Source organism: Amblyomma maculatum, chromosome 2 (assembly GCF_055883805.1).
Source record: "Amblyomma maculatum isolate TAMU_Amacu chromosome 2, ASM5588380v1, whole genome shotgun sequence".
Taxonomy (NCBI): Eukaryota; Metazoa; Arthropoda; class Arachnida; order Ixodida; family Ixodidae; genus Amblyomma; species Amblyomma maculatum.
The window spans coordinates 65,296,922-65,315,958 of NC_139345.1; the positions used below are offsets into that span (position 1 = coordinate 65,296,922).

Sequence of the window (19,037 nt, forward strand, 5' to 3'; positions counted from 1 at the left end):
GAGGCCAGGTGTAAGCCACAAAAGAGACACGAGAGGCGACAGTATAATGCAAATCTCGAAACTGATAATGAAATGCCTGTTAATAGGGGGGGGGGGGGGGGGAAGCGTGGTGGACTGGCAGATCGACATCGTGTGAGAACTCAGATATATGCTCTGGGGTTGGGAGGGTGCAGGAAATTATTACATTTTAACGGACTTTCAGGCCCGCCCGAGCACGCCTGTTTTATGCCCCCCTAGCCTTCTCTCATTCATTTCTCTAACGACATCTGTCAAGCTGGACACGTCATGATCAGTTACAACAGCTGGATATTCTAACACTCCTAGCAAAAGGAATTTATTTTCACTTTTACTTCTGTCATACAGGAAGATTTAATGTTTTTACAATTGAATGGCTTTCAATTCATCAAATTCATTTGGTTTCTTCCAGTACTACAACATAACATTAATTTAATTTGAAAGTATTGCAATTATGATCAGTGAAAAAAAAAAAATAGACAATGGCTAAGGGACATCTGTGCACATAAAGAACATTTAAAATGATGGCATAGTATTTTAAGTGGATTAAAACATGCTCTGTGCGATGTATAAGGCATCAAATAATCCTTTTGGTCATGATGCAGCACTTTAGCCATCAAATTGGATATATTTAAACAAACAACATTGCTGACAATGTGGAGCACGGAGATGCACAGAGCCACGCGGAGTGTGCAGTTGACAACCAAGGGGTTAGGCACTCAGTCAGAGCTTTAAATACTTCTCGAGTAAATGCAAGTTAAGAAGTCGTCAACAACAATTCTATGGGGCACTTTGGATCGCTAAACTGCAATGAGGCGAAAGCCCCTATCGCGCGGTAGTCTGAAGCCCTCCACTACAGCGCCTCTTTCTCCCTGTTTTCACTCCCACCTTCGTGATGATGCGAAAGCGTACGCTAGCAGCCAACATATAAAGCCCACTTTAACGGAGCCGTATGAACGTGCCTGCGTGGCCTAGAGATAACCTGAATGCAAGGATCTTGGCAGGCTGGTTCTGATATCACCCTCCCATATGAAAAGAGAGCCCCCGAGCTGGCAGCTCCTGCCATGTCAGGAAGCCCTATGTCCAGTTAGTGCTCGGCCATGTCAGCTGCTAGCTACCACCTCCCACATAATGAAAGCGTTACGGATGAATGGACACGATCCGCGAGCATGAGCCATTAAAGGCTATCACCTTAATAAACAAAAAAAAAATTTATCAACACTCACAAGAAAGGCAGGGCTGCTGCTGTGACCAAGGGTAATGGCTTTCCACGACAGCCTCCTATGCGAATAGTTTCACACCAGAATCATAATTGTTTTAACAAAAACAAAGAAATACAGCTCCTACATGATGTGCAAAAAGTGCTTTTGTGTTGCTTGTTTCTGCTGTATATCCGGTGTCTAGAGTATACATTCAGTTCAAAATGAAATATGAACGAGTTTCCAAAACTCATTTGATGGCAAATGCCCTTCGAGCTTAAATATCCAGTAACTCAACTATACGACTGACATCAGCGTTCAGTCACCTCAGCTATGAACCCAAAACCCATGTAACATTAATGGCATGACAGCAGAACTGCTACATGTATCTCAACACATATGGAAGGCACTGGGGCAAAGTAACTAGCCAGGTGCACACAAATCACAAGGCCTGATGCTCGCCAAATTAAGCCTTCAGACTTCAGCACCGCAAAGCTCAAACTTCATTACTGCAGCAATTCAATTTGTTTTATGCAATTTTAAATGCCAAATTAAAACGATAAACTCTTATTTCTGCAATACTGGAGTGCTTGAACTATATGAGGCAAGACCTTTTAATTTCCGCTGCGATCTCATGGCACACTATGTTACTTGGTCCCCTTAAAGGGACACTGCAGTGGTTTTCAAATGTGCCAATACTATAGATTTTTGAAGTAGATTATTTTTTGATCATGTCTGTGAAGTTATTTTTTCGATTAAGCATAAAACACCTGCACAATCGCCGACTGAAAGAGCGCAATTCAAATTTCCCGCGCCTTGCGCGACTGCTACAGAGGCGGAAAGAGAAGAGAGAAACCTCGCTTCTCCGTCCGTCGTGACGTCACTGAGAGGAGCCAGAAGCATTCAGAGCCAACAGAGGGGGCTTTCGCCATGTGCTGTTCATCGTCTTGCGTGCGTTGCGGACATACAAAACGTGTCAACTTAGTGTTGTGCACCCAATTGATTGTGTGCACCATTGTGTTAAAAGCTCGTGGCGCAATGCGGCGTTGCTGAGAAGAGATAAATTCAAGCTGACCAATTAAAACATTCTAATCAAAGCATTCTTGTCACCATTTCCTAGAACCGCGGTAATTAAAAAAAAAGGGAGGTAAGGCTTGTACTTTGTAGTTCCATTACTTTCTGACTATTCAGGTCTCATTTGTATGTGAACCGTTGCATTCAGCGTTAATTGCGATCTGTTCATGGAGTGCAATCTCGCGATGGGACGGGCAGACAGAATTGGCACGTGGTTGTATTCGCATGTCTCATTTTTATTTTATTTTTTGTGCAAAAGCACCGTGCAACTGTTTTCGTGCTAAACAGACAACTCATCAGCAGCACGCACTGCTTATTTTTGCGAACTAGCAGATGATTAAGAAGAGCCCACTGCTGTGTCGCAGCTAGGTTGTGAAGGCTTTGCGAGATCCTTTCCAGCACGGCACATACCTGATATGTTCGTGGAACCCTTACGGGAGTACCACTCAGCTGAGTAGAGGCACATTTAGGTAAGGAACGCACAGAGTGAGGTTTCCTTCGATGCGTCCAAGCAAGCAATCATCGAAGTTGTTCATATATGGCCTTGTGATTTCATACCCGTGCGCTGCCTTGCCATTTTACATAATCTTGTCTTGTCTGGGGATGCAAATTAAGTTAGAAATGAAGACGATGAGGCTCTTGTAAGAAAACAAATTTCGGAAGATGGTTTTCTCATGAAGGTATAGATGCGGAGGAGCTGCAGCCTGGCTTTTAACATACGTCAGCCGTCAACTGACCAAACGTATACTGTGAGAGTACAATAAAAGGGAAAAGTTCTGTACGTCTGCTAAATGTCCTATGACTCAAGCAGTATTCTCCGCGCATTTGACTTGGTCTCCAGCACAATGGCCCCGTTAATGCCTCACATGCATTGCAGAGCTCGGCAACCGCATTTTGCTTATTGTTCATTTGTCTGGTGGCAGCTGTGTACTGGTTCACGCTTTCTATAAAATTCCAAGGTAACACGACTGGCACTCAAAGCACGATTTTTTTTTTCTCGCAAAGCTTTTTTTTGCCCAATAGCTGAAAATCCGGACTTGCCCAGGACTGCAGTGATTCTCTGAGAAGTGAACTTCATCAGTGACAGTGAACCTTTATGTCTTTCGACACGCTGGTTTAGAGCGTTTCACAATTGAAACTTAAAGGCTTTTCTGAGTTTTCGCGTGTGCAGGACGCGACTCGTTTTTAGTCGTGTCCTTCCCAGGAATATGCGTGCCGAGGTTTCGCTGAGGGCCATGTAGTTTCTGCTAATAATGACACACACTACTTTTCAAAATGCCTTACTCTAACCAAAGCAAGTTTTCATGCCAAACCAACGCTCCCCTTAACGGAAGTGCTGCATCGTATGCGGGCGTATCTGGTACGGATACATGCGGTGAAAATTTCGATGTTCATTCGTGCGGAAATGGCGTGCCATAATGACATTCACAAAGCCGCAGGGAGCTGCGATCAGCACACAGCGCAGCGAAGGAGCCGCATCGGATGCTTCCCGGTCCTCAGAATGTCGTCACGCGACATCTTGGCCAATCACAGGCGGTGGCACGACCCGCAGTGAGCCCCATAGTGCGGGCTGCGTATTTCTGCTGAAAAAAGACTATTTTTGTTTTCTTCTGCCTAATCTCAATCTGATATTCGAGTTTGCAGCATGAAGAACTGTGGGTTTCTGCTGAAAGCCCAATTTTAACAAAATGTGCTGCAGTTTACCTTCAATAAAGCAACACTGCTCCAAGAATGACTTATTAAAGGGCGCAAGTTGCAACAAAAATGAGCATTTCTGTAAAAAAAAAAAAAGGTTCCAATTCCCCAAAGAAAGAGTTCAAGCATATAAAATCACAACTGGATAATGTTTTGAATTAGTGCTTGCACCACAGACTTTTGCCTTTAAGATATTACACAGTCGTGAGTTCAGTCTTGTCAGGTCCTGCCCCAATTTAGTTTAACAGAGTTCAACTGTTCATTATTCTTGCTAAGGCCTTGCATGACCCCGCACAATGAAATACCTACCAGGAAAACTGAAAATGGTTACTACAATCAAAGTGTACACAACTTTTATATATTTATCTGCCAATGCAACCTTCACATCTGCTCACTGCATCGGGAAGCAAACTGAAACTAAAATAAATAATGCCAAACACCTCCACAAGCACATTCTAAAGCCGCACATTACATTCAAACAACATTCAAGACAACTATAGAAATCAGAAAGTGTTCTTATATTTCTTCTGTTCCAAACAATTACAACAGTTAAACACTTGGCAGAGGAGAAACTGAAAATTGTGGAAATGGGAGTTTCAAGAAATCACTTGCAGAACAAAACAAATTCATTACGATCACCTTACAAATCCAAAATCCTCGGAAAAACGCATATATGCTCTGTCAGACAGGCCGGACATTTGCTCCATAAAGCTACTTTGCTTTGATGCACGAGCCATATGTACCTAAATCTCAATAACATGTAGTACACACTTTCTGTTAATGCTTCAGACAACTTGAAAAGGCATCCGTGGATCAATGCGCGAGGCAAACTCACATTCAAACACACGGCACTCATTCCCTTTTCTTTGAGTACACATGGTCCAGTCGATGTGCCCCAATTTTCCTGTGTGTCTGAGCACAAGGCTGCTCCTCAAGATTTACATCCAGGTGTTCCTCCACCGCACCACTGTCATCCAAACTCACTTCCTCCACTGCTCCATAGTCCGCAGCTGTCTTGTCGATTATGCCAAACTCGAGAAAATGGGTGATGCTCCGAATCTCTCTCTCCACACGGTTCAGCTTCTCGTCACTCCCTGTAAAGGTGCGGATCTTGGCCTGCAGCTCACGGATTGCTTCCAAGGCACTTGTCTTTGCTTGGCTAACAGTTTGTGAATGGCCACCACTTGCCAAGTGAGCAATGGCATCTAGTTGTTCATCTTCATTCAACTCAGGGCCCTCGAAGTCATCCAACTCAGGGTCGTCAAAGTCAGTAGACTCAGGTGACAAGTTACTGGCACTACTACCTTTATGTCCGGCAGTGCTACCTCGAACACAGATTGTTGGGTTACCTCGATTTTGCACTGTAGTTGCTGGGCTGCCGAAAACAATGACGCTTCCATTTTGGGCACCAGCAGGAACCACTGAACTGAAGACCAATGGTACACCTCCTTGCTGGTTAATGACGATTGGTACCAGCTGGCTGCTGCCTTGAAATGTTGGACTGGGAAGAACCATGAATTGGCCATTATTGCCAAAACGGTTGGATGGCTGTGATGATGGATCTTGCTTCATTACTTTCAGGTTAGCTGCATTTGCCCCCACCTGCTGGTTGGCTGCGATTGGTACTATGGTCAGCTGGCTGACGTCCTGAAACGTGGCACCGGGGAGCCCATTGATGAAGCCTTCGTCATTTGCCGAAATGCATTCAGTGGGCTGATGCGTGTCCAGTCCAACACTACTGGAACTGTTCAATAATCCTGATGACGGTTCTTGCTTCATAAATTTCAGATTAGCTGCACTTGGCCCTTCTTCCCTTAACTTGACCAACGTTGTTCCAAGGTCACGTTTAGCAATATTGTACAGGTCTCTCATGGTGACCAAATGAATCTTTCGGAGTTCTCTTCCACGAGACTTCTTCACATTTTCCAGAACAGCGCCAGGGGGCGTGCCTTGAGCAAGCTGTGTGGCAATGGCTTGCTTTTCTACCCTGCTTAATCGCAAGTGACCCAGGTCTATATCATGACCATAGTGTCGTTTCTGGTAAACAACTTTCACAACACCGGTTTCCAAGTCCTCTATGGCATTCATTGTTGCCATGCAGTGCGCATTAATTTTGCAGCTACCCTGTGATTTGAGTCGCCTCTTGCCTTTACCCTTGGGAATGTACTGGCCAGAGCGATGACACACAAAGTAGCGACCCCTGCGCCCATTGTAATATGCCTTCGTACCAGAAGTTGCAATGAAGCACACTTTCTCTCGTTGTTCTTCCCGCTCCTTCCAGCGCATAAAGTCTGAAAAGACAAATTAGTTTGCATTAGCAATGTGCACGAAATGAATCGCTATGCAATTTAAACCTGACATATTTAAACGTTGTTTAAAAGCAACGAGTTAGGAACAACGCAAAGTAAACGGTACCGGTGCTAGTTCCTATTCTGGTTCGTGCAGAATTGTTTTTATTGACATCTCGCCTTCTTTAGATGTCGAACACGTAGTATTTTTTGCTCGGCGAGTGTAATTACACAGCCGTCGACATCAAAACTATACCTCTTTGCCGAATATGATGAGGGATACAGCGGTTAGTTTCGGTATGGTTTATGGTTCTTAACGTCCTAAACCGACTCCGACTAGTTTTTTTTTTTTTTTTTTCTTTTTTTTTAAACATGCATGACTTTCCCCTCCAGCCTCCGAGTAGCAAATGCCGGCGGCACGATAAGCTAGCGTAAACTGCATTTACTACCATCACACGCTGTGCTACGGAACCACAATTTTCAAGAACTGTTGACAGGTTTTTGTCAACCCCATCTAGCATTAGGGGCAAGCAAACAATTACCTGCCCAATGGCAGCAAATAATTTAGCTCGTCCGACTCTGTAACGGCGTTAATTGCAACGGAAGATGTGGTTCTTCACCTTGTAGAGAACGAAATCGTCGCTCTTCGTAGTCGTGTTCGAAGCCGTGGTCAAGGATAAGGTGCTTGAGGAGCTTCTCGCGTTGTTTGAAGACCGCGTGGAAGCACTGATCACATTTGTATCTACCCGGAACATCTTCTGCATCGTGAGCTACTTGCTCGTGACGCCTGAGGCCGTGCCCCGTCGCGTACACTTTGTCACACGCTTTACATTGGTGCAAACGAGATTTCTTTCTATTAGCTTTCGGGCTTTCCATGTTTTATGGCCAGACAGTTTTTACCAAGAAAAGAAACTCGAGCCTTAAGACAGCATTCGAAGAGTCTGCACGGTGTCTGCACGATCATTTGCAGTGGCGCAGAGCAGGCGTGTTGAGATAGGTTTGAGTGGACGCATCAACTACATCATGTTGGAGTAGCAAAATTGACCAATTTGGCGCCCGCCTGGTGGCATATCTATCACTCCACCTCTTTTAGAAATTTTCGTTGTTGTTTTTTTTAATAATAAAATGTTTTAATACTGATAATAAATTTATTATGTTTAATTCAACGTTATATTTTAATTTTTTTTTCAAGTTTAGGAAACAAAATTTTACAACATAATCAAATATAGTAATGATTTATTATTTTTTGAGTAAGATAATTTGAGGGTACTTTGTATGAATAAAAAAATAGTATTTAAGTATAATAACTAAGTGATTACTTGCCACGCCGCTTGTGGCGTAAGCAAGCTTCGCGCACAAACAGAAGCAGAACTGGAGCAGTCACAGGCGCATTGGCAGGCGCTGCAAGGGGCGCTGCAGCTGCCGTATCGCAGCTCCGTGTGCATGTCGGAGGTGCTGTCTGTGTTGTGGCTGTAGGCTGTAGTAGTTGTAGCTAGGCGACAGGCGCAACGAGCGACAAAAAGCAGATAATGGAAGTCCCTGCGGCGGTGTATTGGGCAATCTTGCATACGTTCGGTTGCTGAACGTGCTCATAATGCTTGTCGGCGGCGGCATGTCGTCGCCGAAGGTGAGCAAAAAACATGGCAAACGCCACCACCACCGACGACACCATCATCACGGGCACAGCAGTGTCCTCGCCAGCCTGGAATCGTCTCAGGTATTTGTATCGTATTTGTCACTTCAATTTCTAGAATTACTTGTGTACTGCGCAGCCAAGAGAACGTTTTTGACGCCTAAGCTTAAAGGCACTGGTTCGCGTACTTTCCGCAGCAAAAGCAAAGCTTCAGTTTCCTCCTAGCAGATGCGTTTGCTGCCGGACTTGCGAAATTCAAGGTGACGTTTTAAATTGGGCTTTCCGACAGAATAGCGCACAAGTAAACGTAGCGCCGAACTCTTTATGATTGTAGTAAAGGCTTACGATGGTTTTGCCTTTATGTGGACATCGGCTGCTTGATATCGATTCGTTTGTTGCAGAGGTCCCAAATAATGTGATTTGTGTGATGTGATAAGTGGCAAAGCTGAGCATGTTTGAGGCCATCCGAGAATGTGGTAGAGCTTTTCCTGAGCGAAAGCAGCGAAAGTGCTGCCGGGGACGCCTTTGTGTTGGACAGGCGCAAAGCAGTGCGGCGTTTCCTCACGCTTCGCTTGCAACCAAGGCCGAATCTTGGCCACAGCGGATTCAATACACGCGTATTCGCGCGCAGGCGAAAATAACTGCAGCCACACAAAATCACTTGGCCGCCCTCCAAAAGCGCTGCTTGGGTTAATCGCTCGCTCGCTGCTGGCTCGCTGGAGATAATTAGGTAGGCGGAGAGTGGATGGGGCAACCTAGGCGCAAGACTGCACAGGAGGTGGATTGTTCGTTGCACCTTGACCCGGCCGCGCTTACGACTCGTCGTTATGGTGTCTGAAGTAGCGCATACACAGGTAGTACAATGCTCAGAGGGGGTCAGTCTTTGCCGCAGTAACGTGTACGCCTTTGGGATTTTCCCTGAAAATATATTGACATACCCGAGCGATAGCGCATCTGTAATCCTTAGAGCCAGCGCTCGATGCCGTGACTATCGGTCCTGAATTACGTGCAACAGGTAATACTGTGTGGCTGATTGAGATAGCTCGGAAGTGCGACCTTGTTGAGAAGCGAGCTTCGTGTCCCCGACAGCTGAGTGTTGGAGTGAAGCCAGTGAAAACGGACTTGGCATTTTAGACATATGCTGGGAGTATGCCTGGAATATCTAGCTGTACTTCCTTTTGGAACTGGCTTCCCCCGTGACTTTTGTAGGCAAAGCACGTGCATTTGGAAGACGTGTGGCATATGCATGGTTTTCCTGTGGCAGCTTACACTCATTAATATGTGAAGACCAACTTCTATGCTTTGTTAAAAGACTTGCAGCAAGTTTTTTGGGCATAGTGTCATGTGTTGCAGTGGGTACATTTAATTAAGTGACTTGTTTTGACTGGTAGTGATGTTAATTAGCTAACCAGTCCACTAACAAATAGTGTTCGTTAGCAGCCTTAAAGCTTGCTTTGATTTCCATTTGTCATGTGCACATTTATGAGGGTAATTGCCCGCACGGAGTATTTAAGAGCACCATCTAATAAGTCATGTGAACAAAGCATTGGCTTCACTGGGGATGTTTAATGAGGCATTAAAATGTATTTGTACAAAATCAATAAGTTATCTCTGTTATGCATTTTATGCTATACTTGGCAAACTGGCTTTTGCATGAAATTTGCCAAAGACAGGAAAGTTGCTGCTGAAATATTTTTTTTTAACCTTGGTTGAAACACTTCGCTTGACATTGTCGTGACGCTGGGGCTACGTCGACCCGGCCTTCACTTGGTAGCGTGCAGAGACTCGGGGTTGAAGAAGGACTGAATCTTCGAAGTTGGTAAAATATATACAAGCAGGTTTAATGGCACTTTGAGACAACTTATTTACAAGATTATTTACACGAAAAAGAAGGGTACATCAGCAATATGGCAAGCGTTAAGAGTTCATAGCGAGAAGCGACTGGATGAGCCGTTTACCCAGGGCCCAGAGCGACATTTCGTGCTCTGCAGCGTCCTTAAAACCCCCTATGTCCAGCCCCTCTCTGAAGATGCTGACCAACCAAATCCAGGGCACGCCCCTCAGATATCGGCATCCAATCGAACACATCACTGCACTGATGGTCTGAAGCACTGACTGGCCCGGCATTGTTTCGTTGAGCCGGGTCACTTGTTGGCGGGAAAAGCTTGGGAACGGCGAGGAGGTACATTTCTATTCTTCAGCCAAGAATCGATAGGCAGCTGGTTCCGGCAAGTGGATTTACTTCTCAGAAACCCAAGTGCACGTGGGCGCCGCATACGCTCCCAGCATTGTCCGTTTTCGACAATTGCAAATCTTTCCTGCATTCCCGGGAAATCATTTAATGGCCGTATGCGTCATGCTCCTTTCTTGTCCGGCATTCCCAGGAAATCCTCTAATGGCCGTAATCACCTTGCTCCTTTCTTGTCCTGTACGTCAGCGGACGTGTCACTCTGTCGCCTCGTTTGGACAATAGGCATTCCTTACTTGACCATAGCGCTTCTCGACGGGAAGGTTGAACAATTGAACGAAAGCACTTCCGGCTATCTCCCGCAGGGGGACATTTCTTTGTGTTTTTCTAGACGTTCTCTTGACAGGGTCAATTTGGCATTTGCAGGGTGTCCACAAAGCAAAACAGGCTTACAAAACAGGATTCCTGGAAACAGGCTCACTTAAAGCCATTGGACCATCACCACATATCCACAGCACTTATTCATGCCCACAGGCGAACAATAGAGCGCGCCAATGCGGATGCACGGTCGTAACAGCCTCCTCCCCCGCCAGAAGAGTCTCGGAGGGCAGCAGTCGCAGCTGCTGCATGAAGAGACGACTTAATGGCCTGCACATGAACGCTTGAAGCTCGCTGTTGCTTGTCGCGTTGTCTTGATTGTCGTAGGCCAAATTGCTCGAGCTGTCTGAAACTCAACCACATGTCGAAGCAAGCACTCGGCTCCCATCTGAAGAGACCAGGCTAAAAGAAAACTGCCATTGTTGTTCGAGAAAAGCCCACTCTCAAGACATTCAGGACCCACGTATTCCTAGAAAACCAAATGTGCTGCTTTACATAGTCACACATGTACACGTGCACGAGAAAAAAAAAACCTGATTATCAATTTGGATACATGGTGAGGAACACCTCGGACCGCTTAGAAAGAGCGGCTAAGCGCATTCCCATTTAACTTCCCCTTTTTGTATCTTATTTCAAAATTGTACTGCTGTGGAATCAAGCTCCACCTAAGAAGGCGACTGTTCTTCCATGTCGCAGTTTGCAGCCAAGCCAGGGGACAATGGTCCGTCTCTACGGTGAATTTGGCCCCTCCAAGATAGCACTTCAATTTTTGAATGGCCCATACAATGCAAGCGCACTCTTTCTCTGACGCGCAATAAGCCCTCTCTCTAGAACTCAGTTTTCTGCTCAAGTAGAGCACGGGGTGCTCATTACCGTCGTCATCTCTCTGGCAGAGAACAGCACCTAGCCCTCGATCACTGGCATCACACTGGACCGTGAATTCTCGGTCATAGTCTGGAGCTCGTAATACCGGACGGCTAATCAGCACAGCCTTCAGGTTTACGAAGGAGGCTTCCTTTTGTTCGTCCCAGACTACATTTGTCGGTTCTGTCTTGCGGAGAGCGTCGGTCAGAGGGCTAGCCAAAGCTGAATAGTTAGGGATGTAGTGATTGTAGTACCCAGTCAGACCTAGGAATGCTCGAATTTCCGTCTTCGTGCTCGGCCGCGGATAGTCTGCTACCGCAGAAATCTTAATCTCGCTGGGTTTCCTGAAACCCTGACCTACATTGTGACCCAAGTAGTCCACGGTCACCCTTGCCAGGCAACATTTCTCGGCCTTTACGGTTAGTCCAGCTTGACGCAAAAGGCTCAGTACAGCTCTTAGATGTACCATATGGTCCGCCCATGAGTCGGAAAAAACCGCAATGTCATCTAAATAAGGCACTGCGAATGTTTCACACCCCTTTAAAACCCTATCCATGAGTCGGGAAAAACAAAATGGAGCATTTTTGAGCCCGAAACTCATCATTGTTGGCTGGTAGCTGCCCGTCGGAGTGACGAAAGCCGCGTATCTGCTGGCGCGTTCAGTGAGCGGTACTTGCCAGTATCCTCGAGTAAGGTCCAGCGTAGTCACATATGCCGCTCTACTGACCTGTTCTACTCTCTCCTCAATATTCGGAATAGGATACACTTGATCCCTGGTGAGAGAATTTAGCTTTCGGTAGTCTACCACAGGCCTAGGGTCTTTACCTGGAGCTTCTACTAAGATCATAGGCGAAGCATAATCGCTTTCCGAGGGTTTTATTACTCCTAATTCCAGCATGCGAGTTACTTCCCTATCCAGAATTTCTCTTTGCCTTGGAGAAAATCGGTAGTACCTTGATCGCACTGGCACGTCTGAAGTCAGCTCAATATCGTGCTCAGTCAAATCAGTTCTGCCTGGCCTGTCCACGAAGCAGGCCTCAAACTCTGTTATTATTTCGCCCAGATCGGACAGCTGGGATTTCTTTAGTTCTCCTCTCTGCTCCGTCTTTCTGAGAAGCTCCTGAGCGTTGCTTCCCTTTCCGCTGAGGCAAATCAAGTTATCCCCAATCTCCTCAGGAAGGTTTAACGTTAGATTTATCATGGTTTCCCTCTGCTCATAAGGCTTCATAAGATTGCAATGATAAATGCGCACTGCTTTACGCCTATCGGGGATTTTCACTGCGTAGTTAGTGTCAGAAAGCTCTGCAACGACTTTAGCAGGTCCTTCCCACTGTACTTCGAGCTTATTCTTGGGATCATTGGCTTGCTCCGTAGCTAAGTCCTCTCGGGTTCCACTTAGAAGTCTCGTGAGATTACTAGACACCGGCGGCAAGAGGTTACTCTCTAGAACGTCCTCATTCCGTGTCTTATCAAGCTCACTTTCTAGTTGACTTATCTGAGATGCCTCGCTCTCAAAGGTTTCTGACCGGCTATCTTCCGCATCGACCACTGTTTTAACTGCCATTTCCTCCGCTGTGGATTCTTCTGGAATGAGCAGTGTAGCTAGTTCTCGCGCCTTTGAACGTGTTAAGGCTTGCACAACTCTGTCTCCGAAAAGGATGCCCCTCTTTCGCAGCAGCATGTCCGATTTGTTGGAGAACAAATACGGATAGCACTTAGGAAGCTTTCCTGAAACGGCAGCCTTGGTTGTTAACTTGCCGAAAGGGCCCTCGATGACCACGTTCGCGATTGGCAAGCACACACTCTGTTCCTCCACTACCTGGCGGATCCATGCACACTGTCCTGTATAGTCGGAAGGCGACACATACGCCGGATGGACAACATCCATCGTTGCGGCCGAATCGCGCAGTACCTTGCAAAGCTTCCCGTTGACTACTAGGTCATGCAGGTAGGGTTCCAAAAGCTGCATATTTTCATCGCAGTCACTGACATACGAGAAAGCAAACTTTTCTTTCCGGCAGTTGACGGCAATGTGACCCTGCTCATTACACCTAAAGCATGTGAGCGGCTTCCTAGCCTCAAACTTATTCTTTGTGTTCTGCGCGTTGGTCACTTCCCCACTTTTCTCACTGCCATCCTTTCTAGGGCGTTTGCCTGAAGAAGCCTTCCTTTCTTCGTTTGCAAATCTAGCAAAGTGCCTTTTCTGACGGTTACTCAACTTGGGATTGCGGGGCCTATCCACTGCTGGGTTGCTGAATTGTCGGCGCGAAGCATACTCCTCAATGAGTTCAGCAGCTTCAGTTGCCGACTTAATGTCGCCTCGGTCCTGTAACCAATTTCTTTCTTTTTCTGGGAGGCAGTTATAAAACTGCTCCAAAAGAATTCGCTCGACTACAGCGTCCCTATCACTGTAGGAATCAGTGCTCTTTAGCCACTCGCCCAAATTAACTCTTAAATTGTAGAGGAATTCAGGGTAACTCTCGTCCCTGGACTTAGTAGCTTTCCGAAAACGTTGTCTGAACGCCTCGACGCTAAGCCTATACTTTCTCAGAAGGCAAGCTTTGACCTTCTCGTAGTTGTCCGCGTCCTCCTTGCTTAGCCGCGCGACAACCTCCGCTGCCTCGCAGGGCAGAACCGTCAATAATCTCTGAGACCAAGTGTCTCGCTGGAAGGACAGTTTTTCGCAGGTTCGCTCAAAGTTAGCCAGATACAGGCCGATATCCCCTGATATCACATATGGCTGCATGTACTTTGACATCTTGAAATCTGCCTCCTTGTTGAGACGAGGTACCGCTAGCTGGGGACAATCGCCCGACCTCTTGCTCAACTCTAGTTCTAATTTCCGGAGCTCAATGTCTAGCTTCTTTTCCTCTCTTTCCCTCTCACGTTCGAGCTCCTTTTCCTCTTTTTCCCGCTCCTTTTCCTCTTTTTCCCGCTCTTTCTGCTGTCTGAGCTGCTCCTTTTTTTGACCGATGAGGTTCCATGCTTCACTGAGCTCCTCATCATCGGTTCCCAAATCTGTGATTGCCTTTATAATCAAAGGTTTTCGTGCCAAACCACTTGTATCAATTCCCAATTCCTCACACAATTGCAACAGTTCCGGTTTCTGCAGCTTTTGTAGGTCCATGATCGCTCCGAGTGTCGGCTACTTCCAAAACAACAGTGCAAACTACCAAACCTAAAGGCGTTTCAACACTTTTTACCAGTTCTAAAATCTAACCCTGTTCTAGAACCTGGTCCACATCAGAAGAAAAGCCAAGCACTCACCCACACATGCGATCGATGTTCCGAGCTGCTTTCTTGTTGGCCGATTGTTGCGCCTGCTTGTTACTTGAGATGCCACCTCCGATCACCAGATGTTGTGGCTTGTAGATTCTGATCCACCTCGAATCACCAGATGTTGTAGCTTGTAGATCCAGATCCCACCTCCAGTCATCAGATGTTGTGGCTTGTAGATTCAGATCCCACCGCTGGTCACCAGTGTTGGGGCTTTATCCCACCGCTGCCACCAGTAGTCGTGACGCTGGGGCTACGTCGACCCGGCCTTCACTTGGTAGCGTGCAGAGACTCGGGGTTGAAGAAGGACTGAATCTTCGAAGTTGGTAAAATATATACAAGCAGGTTTAATGGCACTTTGAGACAACTTATTTACAAGATTATTTACACGAAAAAGAAGGGTACATCAGCAATATGGCAAGCGTTAAGAGTTCATAGCGAGAAGCGACTGGATGAGCCGTTTACCCAGGGCCCAGAGCGACATTTCGTGCTCTGCAGCGTCCTTAAAACCCCCTATGTCCAGCCCCTCTCTGAAGATGCTGACCAACCAAATCCAGGGCACGCCCCTCAGATATCGGCATCCAATCGAACACATCACTGCACTGATGGTCTGAAGCACTGACTGGCCCGGCATTGTTTCGTTGAGCCGGGTCACTTGTTGGCGGGAAAAGCTTGGGAACGGCGAGGAGGTACATTTCTATTCTTCAGCCAAGAATCGATAGGCAGCTGGTTCCGGCAAGTGGATTTACTTCTCAGAAACCCAAGTGCACGTGGGCGCCGCATACGCTCCCAGCATTGTCCGTTTTCGACAATTGCAAATCTTTCCTGCATTCCCGGGAAATCATTTAATGGCCGTATGCGTCATGCTCCTTTCTTGTCCGGCATTCCCAGGAAATCCTCTAATGGCCGTAATCACCTTGCTCCTTTCTTGTCCTGTACGTCAGCGGACGTGTCACTCTGTCGCCTCGTTTGGACAATAGGCATTCCTTACTTGACCATAGCGCTTCTCGACGGGAAGGTTGAACAATTGAACGAAAGCACTTCCGGCTATCTCCCGCAGGGGGACATTTCTTTGTGTTTTTCTAGACGTTCTCTTGACAGGGTCAATTTGGCATTTGCAGGGTGTCCACAAAGCAAAACAGGCTTACAAAACAGGATTCCTGGAAACAGGCTCACTTAGAGCCATTGGACCATCACCACATATCCACAGCACTTATTCATGCCCACAGGCGAACAATAGAGCGCGCCAATGCGGATGCACGGTCGTAACAACATTGACCGTGTTTCCCTGTAGACAAGCAAATATGGATAAAAGCACGCAAACAAATGAAGTGATCAAGAGACGGCTCTTCTTCCTACTGATTTTACAGAGAAAGAGCTGTGTCTCTTTTTGATATCTCTGACATTTAGACTAGCTGACCAACCTCACAGGCCATGAAATGCTGTAGTGCTGGTGCTGGTTTCAGATTGGAAAAATACAGCGCAGAGAAGGACGAGGACAAAATGAAGACGCATAGGACACACGAGCACTGACTTGCAACAGTTTATTTCGAGCCTCAGAGCCTTATTATACAGATGAAACCCCCAACATCATACATGCGCAGTAGGTGATACATTCATATCTTGTCTTAAGTATATCAACTCCTTACGAGTAAGAGCGATAGAAGGCTCTTACTACTACGCTACGGTATGTAGATGAATAGTTTTTTCACCTGGTGCTACAAAACTGAGGCAAAATGTCTTTCGTCTTTGTAAGCTGCATGAGTCATCTACAGTTGGTTACAACTCAAGAACTAAGCGGCAGATGGCGCCCAAAAGAGGCTTTTGAAAAAGCCAGTGGTGCTGAATACTTCTCACTAATGCTGTGGCTAATTCAGTTAAGCTGGGGTAAATTTTCCTTCATCTGTCATAACCTTGGATTTCATGCTAGCAGGTCCAAAGGGATTATCCACATCATCATCATAATCAGCTGACACCATCGGCTGGATAGCCCCCTTTGAGGGGCATCATTCTTATCTAACTCAAAAGGCTCCAGAGTTTTGCACTGTTCTAATAATGGTATTCATAGTATATAACTAATAAATTTATTTTAGGTATTAAATTTTGACAAATGCAAATGGTCATGACTGGGAAAATTAAAAAACAAGCCCTGCTCTTATCTTGAACAGTATATACCTTTGCATCAGGTGAGGGAGTTCTCAAAAGGGCTCCTCTCTGGAGCCGTGTACTGTTGGAAACTTCCATAGTGACAGTCCAGCGAACAATACGGCAGCAACCAGGGAGCCGTTGTTACAAGGCTTCTGCATCATTGGTTCACCATTCTAATGTTTGTCTTGAATACTAATTTAGGGACCTAATTGACGGGTGAAAAGGCTGTTTTAAATCATGGTGTGGGCTCTAGGAAGGGCTGCACTGAAATTTGCATAAAGGAATACTAAGAGTAATGATTACCTTCTTTTATAAATGCATGAGCAGAAACTATGCATGGAAAAGGCCCAGAAAAGAGTGCATAAATTCCAATGTGATGCAAAGTGTGGAGGCAGTAGGCAAAATGAAATGTGAAACATTTTTCACAATGGTGCTCAAGACATTAGTAAATACTAATTGTTATGAGAAAGTTGTATATTTGTGGTAAATAACTTTACTATCTATTTCTTTTTGTATGTTTAAATTCCAAGTGGCACACTCAGTTTTCACGCGAGGCATACAAGAACAGTATTATGCTTGCTTGTTCATTTCTTGGCATTCTAGCTCTGGGCAGGTGGCATACAAGTCGTAGGGAATGGAAACAGCGTCAGGGACGGCCAAGAACCGGGTTGAGTTATCAGCCGTGCCAATTTGTTGAAAGCACACTGTAAACAGGAGAATTCTTGCTCCATTATAGGCCTTATTGCAATGCAAGAGTGAATACGAATATGACTACTTCATGTGGGGGGGAAATCGCCAAATTGGAAATAGAAAAACAGTGAGAAAAGCATCCGCATTGCTTTTCCACAAGCATGGTCTTGCTGGGTTGGTAACTGATACTGCTGTCACACAGGCACGGCTAAATTCCTTTTAACTCCATTCAACCAATTTAGTCTTTATCTCAATGGAGATACGCGCCATGTCACACGGCAGTCCTTTAGGAAAGGAAGTTTAAAAAGTTCCTAGCGTAAGGAATTCCGATCATCTCCCTTGAGCAGGTAAAGGGAGTACTCTGGTTTCCCCGCGAGCTTCAGTGCAGGCTTAAAAAAAAGCATATGCATTAATTTTGTGTTAATGTTAATTTTAATACTGTAGCACAACGCAAAGCATGGAAAATTTTAAACGTGCAAATATCCAAGCATGCACGCAAGAATTATGCAAGCACGTTGTGGTTAGCAGAACAAACAAACCTGCTATGCTAGTAAAAGTAACAGTGCACTGAATGAATGAAGAATACATTTATATTTCAAATTTAATTCAAACTATTGAAAAGAAAGCAGCTAAAGTTATTTTACATGTTTTTAACTTCATTATTTTATATGCATACACAAAACGAACAGCGCCTAACGGAACCTCGACGGTGTCTCCAACGTTCTTAGCCGTGTGACATATGACAACTCCATTGGGACTGAACTCCCTCTTTGGTCTTTTATGGAAAAGAAGTTCAAGGGAGTTGGGACTTGCCCGTATGTCGGAAGTCTGATTGAAACTTGAAGTTCTCCAACCATCACTTTTTTATTATAGGAAAGCCCGACATTTCTAAGCCAGCTCACCTCTTTCCTCAGGAGTGACGCAGGGCTTGTTGCATGCAGTTTATAACTAAAGGGAAGGGGAGGATGGGGCAAATAGAGGAGTAGGTGTGGAGATGGGTTTAAAGCTAGCTATATTCAGTCAGTGTCGGCAGGTGCATCGGTGCTCAGTGGCATCTTTTTTCCTTCGTGAGGTTGCCAGCACCGAGCGAAGACCTTGTGGTTACACACCAGGAAGGTTGCCTCTTGTCTGGTTGGCATTAATTGGGGTCGTCTATAATACCATGATTCGGGAAAACGTCTTTTTCGGTAATTGGTCCCATTCTCCGGGACAGATGTTTCTTGGAAGTTTATTTCATGGTTAGAATCTGGAATGTTCAACTGTGGGTTTGCATTCTGATAAGTTTTTTACAGCATTCTTATGTTGCCAAACTCTTTCTTTTAGGTTTCTAGTTTTGCTATATTGGTGAAACAAAACACCTAAAAGAAAGACTTGTGCCACAAATGCTGTGGGTGCACTGTGCAACAGCAACATTTTCTTGCAATATTGTGTACATATCGGCCCCGCCGGGTGGCGCAGTAGTTACGGCGCTCGACTACTGTTCCCAAGGACACGGGATCTAATCCCGATCCTGGCGGCCACTTTGGATAAGGGCGAAAAGGAAGGCGCCCATGTGCTGTGCAATGTCGGTGCACATTAAAAAACTCCAG

At 45.7% G+C, this 19,037-nt stretch overlaps 2 protein-coding genes across 2 annotated transcripts in view; one reads left to right on the forward strand and one right to left on the reverse strand.

The window, feature by feature from the left end:
* Nucleotides 1-462: 462 nt before the first annotated feature.
* On the reverse strand, nucleotides 463-7,315 carry LOC146198849 (uncharacterized). Its single transcript, XM_084594331.1, has 2 exons — nucleotides 6,892-7,315; nucleotides 463-6,274 (listed from the first exon to the last, which is right to left on the reverse strand). Exons 1-2 carry the CDS (start codon nucleotides 7,145-7,147, stop codon nucleotides 4,836-4,838), a joined length of 1,695 nt encoding a protein of 564 aa, XP_084450457.1. The 5' UTR covers nucleotides 7,148-7,315; the 3' UTR covers nucleotides 463-4,835.
* A 314-nt stretch (nucleotides 7,316-7,629) lies between these two features.
* Nucleotides 7,630-19,037, forward strand: part of LOC146198850 (uncharacterized) — a 37,651-nt gene continuing 26,243 nt past the window's right edge. The window contains exon 1 of the mRNA XM_084594332.1: nucleotides 7,630-7,988. Coding sequence (XP_084450458.1) covers nucleotides 7,866-7,988 — 123 coding nt within the window. The 5' untranslated portion in view covers nucleotides 7,630-7,865. The remainder of the gene's footprint in view (nucleotides 7,989-19,037) is intronic.